Genomic DNA, 15,245 nt, shown 5'->3' on the forward strand with positions numbered 1-15,245 from the left:
GTCATACTTAAAAGAGAGATGACTAAAGAAAGGCTGTTACCAAACAACTTGGATTTTTCCACTTAAAAATTAATTTTAAGAAAACTTAAAGAAAAATAAAAAATGGGAAGTAATTTAGTAAATTAGTCTCAAATGCAAGAAAATTCAGTTATTTTTTTTCTTTCTCTTTAGAAGGTTTTTAAATCTAAATTTGTTTGGAAAAACAAATTATTTGTTGAACTTATACTTCAGTTTTCCTTTATTCAGGGGAGAAAATTCTCCCACATAAGTAAAATATAGAATACCTTAATACTTACTTTTGCAACTTAAATTGTTTTTTTTCCCAGTAAATCAAGTGCAATGAAGCAGAAGCTCTGTGCTTGTCACCAATCCTTTATTGAAACTGGTAACTTACACACTTTATAACAGAACAACAAAAATAATGTTCACTATATACAGCCTTTGCATGGACTATACACAAGGCAGAGTGATAACACAATCTAATCTTCATCATAAGTTGTGCACACAAAGACACCAAACAGACACCATGTGCACATTACAGTGAAATGACATCACAGGTCCAGTGAAAATTCAGCATAATACAAAACGTACTGATCTATTGCAAATGACATCTTTCTAAATGCCCGGCTCCTACTCAGTAGTAATTTACCCAGAGTCTGAAGCAGAGATTGGTTGTGTGGCTATAAGTCTCTTGAGTGAGACAACCTCTGCAGATAAGTTTGCTATGCCCTGCTTCAAATACAAATTCTCTGAGTCAGAAACTCTGTAGCCACTGTCTTTAATTTCAACAACTCCAGTTTTGAAACTACTCTGAGTTTTGGCACTCAGCTCTTTTTGATGCCAGTGCTCCGATTTGAGAGCCCAATCTTGAATGTTAGTCACCTGCACTGAGAAAGGAGTGAGAGAAGAATGTACCATACTTGGGGCACTATGCTTTTCGAGTTCGAAATGTCTCTTAGATGTCATGTCAATAGGTGAGGAAAGTTTTTGTGTGGCATCAAATTCATTATCAAATGCTTCTACTTTGATCTGCATGGCTTTGGCTTTGATGCGAAGCTTGTGTGGCAAGGCAGAGGAATTCACTTCCGGAACTTTAACCACCATCGGATGCACACGTTTACGATCGACTGGAGAGTGGATGGGGCCCTTGGGGACCTGCTGCTCATCTTCTCCATCGGATGACTTTCCCACGACACCGTCGTCGGTTTCCGATGTTCTTGGGGAGTTGCTGGAGGAGCGGTTGACTTGCAGCAGCGGCGGAGAGTGTGAGTAGCCAGAGAAAGAGCTCCCCATGTAGTTCTGATAGATGGACGCCGCGTAGCAGCCCCGGTCGTCTCTCGGCTCCCTAGCGTAGCTCTCCAGCTCCAGCGGCTCTTGCTTGATGACTTGGAACTTGCTCTCAGGACTTCCGCAGCTTCCCTGCCCGGGACTCTCCTGCGTGTGTTCTACCGAGGAGGCCTCGGAGACGTCAGACAGAGAGCTCTGTGGAGAGTGTTTGATGACGGAAATACAACTACTTGCCGCCACCGAGGGCTCGTGCTCATCCCCGAAGGAGCCCACGCTGGGTTTGGAAGTCTGGTAGTCTTGGAAGTACAGAGCTGTGGAATTACTGAGCTTTTGAATCTCTTGAGCATATGCTGCGGAGCTAATTAAACCAAACTTTAATTTTAGTGAAAGCAGTTCAGCTTTTAAAGTGGCATTTTCTTCTCCCAGTGCAATTAGTTTGTTCTCCAAAACCAGGTCATTCAGTCGACGCTTCTCACGAGATCTCTTGGCAGCTTCGTTATTTTTCCGCCTTTTTTCCCAATACATAGCATCTTTCTTTTCGTCGGGAATGAATTCCCGTTTCCTCCGACATGCAGAAGATTTGTTTTTCCCCACACTTCCTTCACTCAGAAGTAGCTCTTCACCAGCAGTCAGGTCTTCAGACACTTCCGTTAAAGCAGAATTCAGCACCATCATCTTGTCCACACTGCTACTAACATCAAGGGATGCCTGCTCCTTTTTGATGGTCTGCATTTTTCTCAGCTGCATCAGAAACCACCTTACCCTATATATGCGGTATAGGAGAACGAATTATTTTCCCAGTATTCTCAACCTCTTCAAAAACTGTGGTTTAAAATCCATCAATATTCTTTCTTTTGTTCTACTGTTCGGGATAAATCCGTCAGGCTCCTCTTATTGAATGGAGTAGGGTCTTCTTGGTTATCTGCAATACATGAAAAGAAACAGTTATCCATGTGACACATGTTTATTACCAGTTATGTACATGGAACTGTGCTAAGCACTTAGGGTTTACAGGCACAAACAAGGCACCACTCTTTCCTTCAGAGTTCGTAGTCTCAGAAAGGAAGTAAGTGTACAAATATCTACACTGTAAAGCAGTAAGGACAAATCTCCAATGAGCCTAATCAGCAGGGGACTCTATGGTCCCAGAGAGTGAGAAAAAAAACAAAAATAAAACCAGCGCTGCCTAAGGAGAAGTAGAGGAAGGCTGTGTTTAAGGAGAAATGGTTGGGTGTGGGCCATTCCAGGAAGGAAATGACAGACCGCCTCTGGCGGGTTAAGTTTCTAAATACTATGTGCACATTGTGATGCTTCTTAATAATTTTAGATAACATTTAAATCACTGGCAAGCAAACGTGCTCACCTTGTAAAAGGAACTTTACCAAGTAAATGCCTTTACCATCAGTAAACAGGTTCTGCAATCCTACAAAGAATAAAATATAAATGGAGATAATTTTTCTTCACAAAGACCAAAATAAAAGCCTCATTAACAACTGAGTTGTCTTTGGTTTTAATCTGTGCCTTAATGCAGACATAAACCTGCCCATCACATCCCTGACTGCTGGGTGGGCTTATATCTGGGCAAATTCCACCAGGTGATTCACTGTATTTTCATGAAAAGGATTCTCCTCAATAAAGCCATCTCTGTGGAAGCATCTGAGCTTATGAGATTAGAAATGTTCCTTTTCCTGATTCCTTTAAATCGACCTATCAAAACATTCAAGATAGAACCTTCAAAATACTTTTTTTTGGTTCTGAAAATTCTATCATAATAGATTTCAGTTATATATTAGCTTTGGACTATAATAAACAGTAACTATTCAAAGGGACTTTTTAAGAAGAAGTACAGTGCATTCTTGAAACTTAAAATTATTTTAAGCCAAGGGACTATAATTATAGAAATAATTTTTTTCAGTTTCACTAATTAGTTTCAAATATAAGAGCTCAAAAATAGAATGATCAATTAGCTTCCTCTTCCACTGATGAAATACTTATGATTTGGACTGACAGTTGCCTTGACATGAGATAATAATATTATCTTCCAATAACAATCTTTTCACAGTGCTTTTTGGACCTAACTTGTGTTTGTAGACACTGATCCTCTACCTGACTTCCCAGTTGGCAATACTTTTCAGAAAGTGGAGATGGCACAACTGTTCATTCAGCACTATCTGCACATAGTGGCACTCTATCCTGCCATATTAAAAGACACTATTTCTTTCTTATGCACGGTTTATAATGACTGATCAAATGAAGTTTAATTTTATCAATTGGAAAAGCCTGCCAGCTTCTTTTGTCTTTTCCCAAAGGAATGGAAGGAATGATGTAATAATTCCAGGATCATAAAGAATAAAGTTTCATGCCATGTTTTTGTTCATTAAACTGAGCCAACACAGTTAAGGAAACAGCTAGGCACAACTCAGAGAAATTTGTGATCACTAATCCCCAGTTTCTGTTTGTTTTTTGATAATCAAACTTTAATGGGAAATGAAGGCAAGGAGCGTGTCACAGTCAGCAGTGACGTGGTAGAAAAGGAATCTTACTATTTATCACTTAGTAAAACAATACTATTCCCTATAATTTCCACTTAGGTTTTTTTCTTCCAACATGAAAAGCCTTTTTCCTCTGCACATCGAACGGGTCCTGTCCTGCTGGAGTGTGCATCCCCCCATCCCGAGAGCTCCTCCATGCTAAGTAAAACAGGTGGGGGGTACCGGGGAGAAACCCCAGCTCAAGAGGACAACTGCCTTATCTTTCCCAAGGTGCCTTCAAATCCCCACTACATTTTTTAACTTTTAGTTTGTACACAGCATGTGGTTCCTTGCAGACTACCACTCTGGTCATCTTCCCTTGAGAATCTTTCTCTTCCATGCATTACCTATTTGTCCCTTTCTTAGAAAAAAATCAGATTCTTTTATGTTTTGCCTCACTTACAAGGTTTTACAGTAATGCTTTTGAAATGCCCTACTGTTCTGTATTAGTTATTCTTCCTAAACTTTGCATAACTTCTCCCCACACTGAGTGGAGCTGGGCCCTTCCCAGGCTCTGGGCCCGGAGGTGCCACTGCGGGCATGTTGCTGGCGCGGGTGGGCAGGCAGCCATTGCTACACCACACGGAAACAGCAATCCCACTTCCATTTAACAAAAATAGCCCCATTTACCTTAAAATTTCTTTAACCTCTCTCTTCTAGGTATCTAAGTACTATATGTCCACTTTATCATCTCTACAACTTCGTTGGTACTTTAAAAACTACAGAAAACCTCATTTGTTCTTAATCTTCTATCTGAATTTCACTATGTGCCACCATAAATCTGTGCTTCTCGCAGCTGCACATATTCACTATTTCCACAACTCAACTGGCAAATCACCACATTCTATCTTAGGATATTTCCCGTAATACTATTTATCACATAATCTTGCAGTGTTGAAAAGAGTTTATCAGCATTGTGGAATGACGCAGAGAGAGATGATCTCATACACTGTGTCTTTCTACATGTTTGTATTCTATGTCCAACTAGGCTGAAAAGTACTTCAGGGAGGAGATTAAAATACATTTGTGGTCTTTTAGCAACAAACTGAAGATATTAGGTGGTCAACATTTGATTGATAGTCACCCATTTACCTTTTACAAGAAAATAACATTTCTGATGCTTTCTTTTTGAGAAATTTAATGTTGCTGAGTGAATTCTAAAGAATATATTTTACTTATTAACAGAGAGCTTCTCTTATTCATTAACTGGCTTATTCAACACATAATGGAGCACCTACTGTGTACTGAGCACTGAGCTAGACTTGGGGCACATAAAGAGGGAGGGAAAAATCAAACTCCTAGGCCTCCAGGCACTTGCAGTCAGGGTAGGAGAAAAACACGCAAGCACCAGGCATGTGCACAGAGCTCCGGACACGGGGTGGGGGGCACAGCGTGGCTTAAGTATGGTGCTGGTAACAAAGCAACCACAAGAGGTGCCATTTATTGGACACGTACTGTGCAACAGGCACTGGCAGCCTGACCTGCTTTCTCCCACCAACCTGCACAACGACCGTTTGCAGATGAGAGACTACGGCTCAGAGCGGGGACTGCGGCATCACACCGGCAGACCAGCCCCCGCTACACCCACCTGTGCAACGCAGTGTTCACTCCCGTGCAAGGCACACCCCTTTACTAAGACACCTTGGCGGCTGTAAGGCACTTTTAGGTGCTGTCCTAACTTAAGCTAGCAAAGGTACCATCTAGAACTTTCCTCCACCTTCCTCAGAGTTGTTTCCTATCCTGAGAGTACTTGATGAATTGAGAAAACATTTTATTAATTTTCATTTCCCTGCTAAATTTTAATCTCCTGGCAATCCTATTTATGTTAAAATAAATAGAGGAAAAGAAATGTGGTAGCTGTGGACATTGTCACCTGTGTTTTTTTTTTTAAACAAAACTTTTTCAAAATGGGGAGGGCAATGTCTCTCTGACTCTCATTTTGGAGACAAACCAGCTACGACAGCAAGTCTGACTTTCCCCAGATCATAGAGCAGTAAAAGGCACAGATAGGCAGGCTCGGGCTCTACTTATGTTCCTCAACAATAAAATTAAGGCGAACGTAAAAGCAGTTTACAATGCCTTCTAAACAGTCAGTACTTACGCTAACCTAACAACTTTATTTCAAATCCCAATATTTTCCCTTATGATTAATTTAACAATTACTCCATCTATGTGTCATATTTTCAGATCAACATTTAATGCTGCAGTACATTAGTCACTGCCTAAGTTTCTTTTTTGGTGAATAATTGACACTACATGCCAATTCTATGATGTTAGTGTATTCAGCATCATTAACTTCATTACACCCATTAGATGACGTGACTGTTTCTTAAAACACAAATAAAAAAGAAAGGTTTAAGCGCAGGCATCACCGCATGCCAGCTGGGTGTTTCTCGGTACCTGCTCTGAAAGTGCCACCACCGACTAACACGTTCTCATGGTACATCACACTATTTCTATAAATAAGAGTTACATTTTATAAGTCTAGACTTTCAAAGTTTAAGTCAGATCACCTAAATATTGTTTTTAATTAAGAATTAGATTTGATTTAGAAAATTATCTAAAAAATACAACTTAACATAAATTCTAGACCAAATTTATCTTTGAGGAGTTATCTCATTACTTATGTTTATAAAGATAGACCTTTATCGTTTCTAGTCTCTACCTATCTCTCAAAAATTGTGTTTGACAATTCAAACTCTTTACAAAAAAGGAAAAGAAACATGCTTTGCTTCAAGCATCTAAGATCTTACTAATAGTTTAGACATTAAAATATACTATGAGAAATTTTTGTTAATTATATCTTTAAAGTGTAAGTTTTATTGCAAAATGCTTCTATTATATATCTTGATTTTAAAATTCTGTCATACAAGATGAAATACTATTTGATATGCCCAATGATTTGGCAAATTTTTTAACAGAAATATCTCATTTTCCCTCTACTCTCTGAAGGTACTGTTTACTCCTTCTGTATAATTCAAGATAAACATAAGTTATGTTAAACTGTAAACCACCTCTCTAGTAAGAAGGTTTGCTTTGAGGTAAGTGCCATTTTTCATGGAAAAAAAATTAATCAATTCGAAACTCTTTATATGTTTAACTATTAATATTAGCTAGCAAAATGTTAACTTATGTTTTCTTCCTGTGGGTAAAATCCTTCACTTCTTTTCATGGATAAGGGGAAAAATACAGTATTTAAAAGCAGAGATAAAATAAGAAAATAAGCCACCTGTACAACCAAGGAGGTATGGGGGAGTAAAAAAATTCAGTCAGAAAACACTGAGGTTGTAAGAGGATTTTCTAATCCTGATGAAAATGAAAAGGCTTTTTAAATTAAGAAAACTACACTAAACCTTTCTAAGAACTAGCTAAGTGCTTCACATTAATAACATAATTTTGTCTCTAGCAAGCAGCTGACCCTAAGTTAGAGAGAAATGTGTACTTGATCAAGACAGCGAACACACAGACAGACATAGACTCTCACACTTTGCCAGAATCTATCCTATCATAGCAACAAATTGATCTACTTTTTCTATTTTGGTGCATCTGTAAATAAACCTGATTGAGTTTATGATAAATGAAAATATTTCAACAAAGGACTAGTTGAAAATTAGTTTTAAACTGCATAAATAGGATGACAACATTGCATTTTATTATAGCATCGATGTAATTTAATGAAATAGTGTAACGTGACATTCTTTTATAAGAGGCCAGTGTTTGTAATCTAATGCACAATGAAATTATTCTGAAGATGGCACAGGGTGAGTGTCTCACAGGGTGAGACACTAGCACAACCAAACAATTAATTGCATGGCTCCAGAAATAAAGACAGCTCTCACTAAAGAGGGAGAGTAAGGCAGGGGGTGGGGGAGAAGTGGAACAGTAAGGCATTTCAAAACAAATCTACAGAAACTTCAAAATGGGGACTAGTCATATTCTTGAAACTTTTGAAAAGATGATTGATCAGTTTAGCAACTAATCTGAAATCTTACGGGACACCAAGTTGTAGGAAATTCTGCAACGGATAAGTAATACATACAACATGGCGTAATTAATGATGGCAAAAATGGTGTGGGTTGGGGGGGAGGGCAGAGCAGTCCAGTGGAGAAAGTTCTTGAATGTTTCTAATGATACTGCAGAATCACCCCAATTCTCCTCAGTTTGGCTTTTTAATTTCTTCTTCCACCTTCCAGTCAGTGGGTGATTGTAAACGTCATTTACGTTACTATGTACCTTATTAATAGAGTGGATTAAAAAATGCTTATTTTTAGTGTTTATTTGAAGGCTACTAACAGTTTAAGATCTCTAGAAAGTTAATTAATAAAAGACACCATGTTCTGATAACTAAAAGGCTTAATGACATCATTCTGATTCCAATCAACTGAGTTCTCAAAGCAGAGATTATTAACAAGTGGCATCTAGCAAATCCTTATTAAACTTTTCTTATCATAAAAACAAGATTATGCTCTCTAATTAAAACCATGAGAAACAGTTTTTTTAAAAAAAACTACAAAAGTTATTTGGAAAGAAACTTGAGAGCTAATTGGGGGTGGTGGTAATAAAAATTCATTTTGAAACTAAAGAATTCTTATGTAATGTCTGTGATCAAAGGTCAGTGTCTTTCGACATTCTCATACAAGTCCAATCTGAATAAAAATCAAGTCAAATATAATTTAGAAAAAAATAACAGGATACCAAACCATGTGTTAACCCTGTGAAATACATGCAGACCTTACAAAAACAAGAAATGAATATTAAAGGAAATTTCAATGACATTGTTTGTGTTATATTTTGAATTGAATCCCAAGAGTGTTCTCATTCCTCAATACAAATTAAAAATAAACAACTTTAACAGCATCAATGCCATCTGGATTACAATGGAAATAATGAAGTATGTGTGAGTTTAACTTGGGTAAAAATAAAGCCTGGGCAACATGACTGCACCTTTTCCATTCCATGCTGCAATCGTATTTGCATCTCGGAATTGACTCTAATGGCCAAGGCAAGGTCAGCTAGAAAAACCCACTCAGCTGGTGAGTCAGACACATTGCTCAATGTGTGCAAGGGCCTCACAAAGGGTTTTAATTTTCAGGCTGTTGCATCACAGTGATGTTATAATTGCACTTCACAAAGATAAGCCTTTAACACAGAAGAGGAAATTGTTTCAAAAACTACAGTGAGTGTGAGAACACACTGTGGCAAAGTGTAAATTCCCCTTCTCCTTTTCAGGCTAATCAATTTCTCTGAACTCTCATATCCTCACCTATAAAATGGGGATGATAATAAAAGCCCTCCATACCATGCTTGGTGGTGCAGAATGAGTGTTGGTAAGTACTGGTGCTTAACCTCTTTTCTGAAGAATGACAGTCACGAGGCAAGGATGACTATCAGCAGCAGGCTCTTTCTGCCAGTAAACCAAATGGAATTTTCTTCTGTTAGTCAAAACGGTCAAATACCAACAGTTTCACAGGGGTTGGCCTTAGTTTTCCCGCTACCTACACCCACTACAAGAGAGCCGCAATGTGGGGTCTGGCCAGTCACTGTTGACCTCAACTACAAGGTTTTAGGTGCAGAGATCATCCAGGCCGAAGAAAACGCGTCACAGAAAGTTTGAAGGAATTGGAAAGCACTGAGCCGTTTGGCATCATTCCCGCTACCAACTACTCATCTCTCTGCTCCTTCAAACAGTTCCCCAAACATTACCCTGATGGTTTGGGAAATTTGAGGTTCTGCGATCCTGTCAAGAATTCCTTTCAAACTCAAATTAACACTGGATGTACTGGCAAAGTTTTCATAAAAATTAATCATTATTAGAACAGACAAGTATCTCAAGAAAGATCTTCATAGGCTTAATTCCACCATCAATCCTTACTGTTACTGCACAGAGATTTTGGGCAGTGAAAAATGAGGGCGAATCATATATATTATCTACACATAAAACTCTCATTCCTGGTCAATTACAGGAAGCATTTACTGAGCTGCTTACAATTGCCCAGCTCAACAGGTTTTATTCCCTCAGTTTACCCTGGAGGTTGATGGAAATCAGGGCATCAGAGGGGCAACACAGCTGGGGCACAGGACCCAGGGTTGTTGCGAGCTCAAAACCTGCGCTCTTTGCACCCCACCAAAGCATGTTCTCTTCTCTGACTACTGAAAGCAGCCTGTAACAAGAGGGAAACCGATTAGGGACGGGTGCAGGCCATGATCCCACAGAAGCCAAGTTTTCCGTGCATTTGCAACAAAGAGCAGACTGCGTTGCTGCGCTTTCAGAGAACATCTGTGATGTCTCCAAGAACCCACTGTGAGTTACTGCATGAGCACGATCCTGGAAGTCTTTATGGCAGGATGAAAGTACTGTAGTTTTACAGTAGGACAGCAGCGTCTGTGTGGGCATTTTCATTTTATTTTCAACTCTGGAGATCTGAGTTCTCTCTACTCGAGCCTTTAACCACATAAAGTAAAGATTAAAAAAGAAAAAATAGGCTCTAGTGGCCAAAGTCAAGCTGGGGCCTTCCTTTTTATCACTATCAATACCGGAGCGTCCCCACCCCCAATTTTTGCGGTCTGTGGACATTTGGAGGTTTATCTCAACGTCTGTTTCACTTCTCCAACGGAGAAGCGCCTGGCTCAGAAATACAGTGAGGACGCTTTGAACAAAGGTGTCTGCGGGCTTTCAGAACCTCACCGTGCAAAAGGCGTGCAGTCGGGCCCTGGCTTTGCCCCAGCCGAGGGCGGCCGCCGAGCCTCGAGCTCTCCGGGTCGTCCGGGCCGCCCAGCTCCGCCCGGTGCCTGCGCTCGGGCCTCGGCTCCCCGCCTCGCGCGGCCCGGCGACCCGACTGCGTACCCGCACGCCCGGTCCCGGCCAGTCCCCTGGGCCGGGACCCGCGGGCCGCGCCCCACGCGGCGCCTCCCCGAGACCCGCCTCCCTCCGGTGGGCGGCGCGGTGGGGCCTCGGCGCCGCGAGGACCCCCAGCGCCAGAACAAAGGAATGCGGGGAGGGGGCGGGGAGGCGCGCAGGCCACGGCGCAGCCCCGTCTCCCTGCCGCCCCGAGGCGCTTCTCGGTCCCAGGCAGAGGTCCCCGCCCGCCACCCCAGTGCCGCCCCCAGCCCCGCCGACCGCAACCTCGGCTTCCCGAAGACCCCACGGGTCCGCAGGAGAGGGGCCGCGCGGGGGAGGTCGCGATCGGGAGGTGGCGCCACGCGGCCTCCCGCAGGCCGGGACTCGCTCCCACCCGAGCTCGCACAGGAGCTGGGGGCCGATGCTCGCGGGCCTAGAGCAACACTAGCTTCTCGGGAAGCGACTGCAATTACTTGGGGGTGAAATATACTCTGTTTCAGAGGTGAAGCGCTTTAGTACGTTCCCACGCCCCCGCCAAAAAAATCCTGCACTTTATTTAAACGTAACGTTAGGAAAAAAATCTGTTCGTATACATATATACATACAGTCACACGTAACTACCCTATGTAACAGTCCAGGAAGAAGTTTAATATCTGTGCAAATTATATATTCATATATTTTCACATGGGTAAAACTAGGGTATCCAGACCAAAAAAACAATCTACTAACCTATATCTGTTTCCCATAAATCATCTCTGGTCTGGGGAAAAAATACGATGTGAAATAAATACTTCTGACCTCATTTGCTGTTGTTATTACAAAAGCCAAGAACAGAAGGTGACACTTGGCCGTTGCCTGCTGTTCTCAGAGAACAGCAGTTTCCTAAAGTGTCCTTAAAAAGATAAACGGGAGTCAGCGTCCGGCAAAGCTCCGGGCGCGCGAAATGCCTTCCTAAAAATACAATCTTATCGACGGTCTCTGAAGGCGTGCAGTTGAAACTACAGCAAATGGCCTTGAACTTGTATTTGCACACAGCCCTGAAGAAAACACCAGAAATAGCACTGCCAGGCCACAATTGTTAAAATGTGATAGGGCTAAATTTAGAAGAACGCACATTTCATTTAGGGCAAAAGACACTTTCAGCAGCGTGAGCAAACTCAATGCTTACCCGGTTGTCTACTTTCCTGTTTAAAATATCATTAAGGAGAAAAAAGAAACACCCAAAACAGTTATAGTGACATTCTTAAAGGCTGAGAGTGTCCTACTTTCTTTGTAGCAAGATTATAAAACCACGTAATTACCTCCCTCTCTCTATGCTCACTGCCAGCAAATTTGGCAGTTACATAATGCAACATTTCCAGGAAACTATTATGTGATCTGTCTTGTCGTGTCTGAAAAAGCAATGACAATAAGGTGAGAAAAAGGGCTGATCGAATGGCATGCATTAAAATTAGGAAGGTGGGGAGGCAAACGTCACAATGGTTCGTCCCAGATTCAAAAATAACAGCTCTGGAACACCCAAAGGGCGAACCCCAGTAGTACCCGAGATCAGAATTCAACCCGAGGAATTCTTCCTTTTATGCTTTGTAGGATCGTTTTAAAACGTGTTTATTTGGGAAGTAATATAGACGTAAATAACGATCTAATATCCAGTGCTACGCTAAAATTACCAAATCATTGCGCACACGCGCGCACATTCCCATATCAGCCCGTAATCCTGGCCAACCTTTCGCCGTGGGCAGATTATGCAATGTATGAAAGGACAAATCCCACAACCTTCCCGAGGGCTTGTAAAACACGCTGACGACAAACAGGGTGGAAAACGTCTGTGCAGACACAGCCGCTGACACAAACAAACGCCGAGCAGGCATTCTCCGAATGCCGTCACCGTTCACGCCACCAGCCCTTTCTCAGCGAGCAAACCAACACCATCCGCATTACTCAACGCCGTCCTCTGCCCCGCGCCGCCGGCCCCGGCTAAGGGACGGGGGTAAAGAGCATCTTCCCGCCCGAAGAGGCTCGGGCCCCGGCGCCCTTCCCTACCAAAACATCAGTTCTCCCGGAATCAGAAGACATTATGCAACAGCCGCGGGGGAGCGGGACCAGCGGGCTACGTGCCGGCGCCGGGCGCTGCAATCAAAGCAGCCACCTAAAGGTGGCGAGTCCCATCCCGACAAGGCAGCAAAAGTTTATGTAACGAACGCCCCGCGCACACCCGCCGCCGCCGGGGCCCGCGCGCAGCCCGGCCCGCACCCGCGCCCGCCCGCCCGCCGCGCGTCTGCCGAGCGGCGCGGCCCCCGGCCGGCGGTGGGCGGAGCGCTTACCATGTTCCTGCTCCCGGGCGGGCGAGGAGAGAAAGGGGCGGCCGGAGCCGGGCCGGCGGCGCTCGGGCTCGGGCTCGGGCTCGGACTCGCGCTCGCGAGGGGCCTCCGGGGCGGCGGCGGGCGGCGAGGGCGCGGCGGGGAGGCGGGCGGGCGCGCCGGGTCCGCGGCGCCGGGGCCGCGCCGAGAGATGTGTGTTAGTAGGTCAGTTCCGAGCGCCGCGCTACGTCGCCGCCCGCCAGCCCCGCGTGACTGGCGGCCCCTGCCCCAATCGCCGCGCCCGCCCCCGCCCCCTGCGCGCCGCCAATGGCCGCGGCCGGCGGGGGCGGGCTCTCCTCGACCCCGCCCACTGCGCCCCCGCCCCCTCCCCCTCCCCCCCCGCTCCCCGCTCCCCGCTCCCCGCTCCCCTGCGCGGCGGCGCCGCCGGCAGCCCGCGGCCCGAGCGTCCGCAGCGGCCGAGGCCCGGTGCTCCGCGCAACGAGGGTTGCGCAACGGCCGGCGCCGCCGACACGACCGGGCGAGCCTGGGGAGGAGCGCGGGACTGCCACCCCCGCCACCCGGTCCGCGCCTCGCCGCCGCCACCTCCCAGGCGCCGCGCGGCTCTGTGCGCCCCGCGACTCTCGCGCGCTCGCAGAGGCACTTTGTGTCTCCCGGGGAGCCGCAGCCGGCCGGGCTACCTGCTGCGGCCCGAGCGCTGGGCGTGGCAGGGACCGGCCTCCCCTTCCTCGCGCACTCCCGAGGGGACCCCCTACCCCCTACCCGGGTCGGCGGCCGGGAGCCGGCAGTGCGCGGGCAGCGACGAAATGCCCCGGGCCTCCCCGAGAGCCGCGACGGCCGCGAGCTGAGGGGCCGCGCGATGCGGAAACGCCGCCCTCTGCTCAATGAGGGCGCAGATGACGGCGGCACAGTTGTTGCGTAACACGACTGGGCAACAAGGCCCGTCGAGGTCCGTCTGCTGCGCCCCTCCCCGGCACGCGGACGGGCGGCCCCGGGGCGCCCTGCTGGCACGCCCGCCGGCCCTGGGTGCCGGCGCTGGAGACGGCCGCGCTGGAGACGGCCGCGCTGGGTCTCCAACGGCGATCTTGAGCTAATACCTGGTCAGTGTCGTGTCTGCCCCTAACTGGGTGCAGTCGTCTTCTCCCCCAGATTCCCCGAGTGGGAGAAAGGACGCCTGGCCGCGAGTCCCCAGGTCGTGGCGCGGCGACAGTGGGGCACGCGGCACACTCCCGCCTTTGCAGGTAGAGAGACGGAGGGGCAGCGCAGGCCTGGGGAGGGGAGCGAGTCCCAACAGTGACTCACAGACTTGCCAAATAGGGAAGGTGGCAGGTGGGAGGGCCTCCCGGAGCCAGTCCCCTCCTGCTCCTTGCTCTGCGTGGGAGCCGGGCTGAGTGCCTCCAGACTGCAGTTTTGCCTCCTTGCCTTTCTAAAAACCGAACACCAAGTTTCAGAGAAGAGCAGAGTGAACACCCAGATACCATCCCCACAGCCCCAGTAGCCACCATCGACAGAAAATCTGCTCACCGGGTTTGTTTCTTTCCTGCCTTTCCCATTGTCACATTACACAGTGGTATTGTTCGGTTCCGCGTGTGGATGTTCCCTGGGCTCCCAGTCCCCAGTGTCAAGAATGAATGCTGATACTGAGTGCAGCCGGTGACGGAGTGGTCGTAAACAGAGCAACTTAATACAGTTTATTATCACATAAAGGAAAGAATGAAACTAAAGGTAGCTACACAAAGGGAAAATACGTTCCTGAGAGAAGGCCGGTGCCCACGAGTGGACAGACGCTGGAGGCTGAGCACGTGTTGCCTTTCGTAAGCCCGCTAGTGTGTCCCGCCTTTCCCTGGCAGGATTGGTTGCTGTTTCCCACCTTTGAGGGTGATTGACAGGTTGGTGTTACATCACCTGACAGGTTACAAAACAGGGTAGGTTATATAAGTTTCCTTTTCTGCATGTGTCTTTTCTAGAATTCTCCACGAAGCTCCACCTATGTTATGCTAATTAGATGGTAATGAGCGCTAAGTCAGTTAAAGATTACTAGGAACTTTTTACTATGTATTTTCTCAGCAGGGAGTAGTTCCTAGCCGCAATTTGGTTCCGACCGTAGCGGCCTCCTTGCCACCTGTTTACCCTCCACTAGACCTAACAATATCATAAGTACCCAAAGAATCATGTTTTAAAAATACGGATCACCTATCAATTGAGGTTTTGGAAAGCTTCACAGGGCAATGTTGTGGTTCACCTGGTGAAGCACAGCCTCACAGACAAGGC

General features: G+C 45.7%; 1 protein-coding gene across 6 annotated transcripts; it reads right to left on the reverse strand.

Annotated features, from left to right (window-relative positions):
- Positions 1–352: 352 nt before the first annotated feature.
- NFIL3 (nuclear factor, interleukin 3 regulated) lies at positions 353–14,135 on the reverse strand. 6 transcript variants are annotated; one of them, XM_045562519.1, is made up of 2 exons: positions 14,072–14,135; positions 353–2,209 (listed from the first exon to the last, which is right to left on the reverse strand). In XM_045562519.1, exon 2 carries the CDS (start codon positions 2,032–2,034, stop codon positions 646–648), a length of 1,389 nt encoding a protein of 462 aa, XP_045418475.1. In that variant the 5' UTR covers positions 2,035–2,209; positions 14,072–14,135; the 3' UTR covers positions 353–645. The 6 variants fall into 6 exon arrangements, with proteins under 6 accessions (XP_045418475.1, XP_045418474.1, XP_045418472.1 ...); XM_045562518.1 differs by lacking the exon at positions 14,072–14,135 and adding an exon at positions 13,737–13,816; XM_045562516.1 differs by lacking the exon at positions 14,072–14,135 and adding an exon at positions 12,981–13,211.
- Positions 14,136–15,245: the final 1,110 nt, after the last annotated feature.

Source organism: Lemur catta, chromosome 10 (genome assembly GCF_020740605.2).
Source record: "Lemur catta isolate mLemCat1 chromosome 10, mLemCat1.pri, whole genome shotgun sequence".
Classification (NCBI taxonomy): domain Eukaryota; kingdom Metazoa; phylum Chordata; class Mammalia; order Primates; family Lemuridae; genus Lemur; species Lemur catta.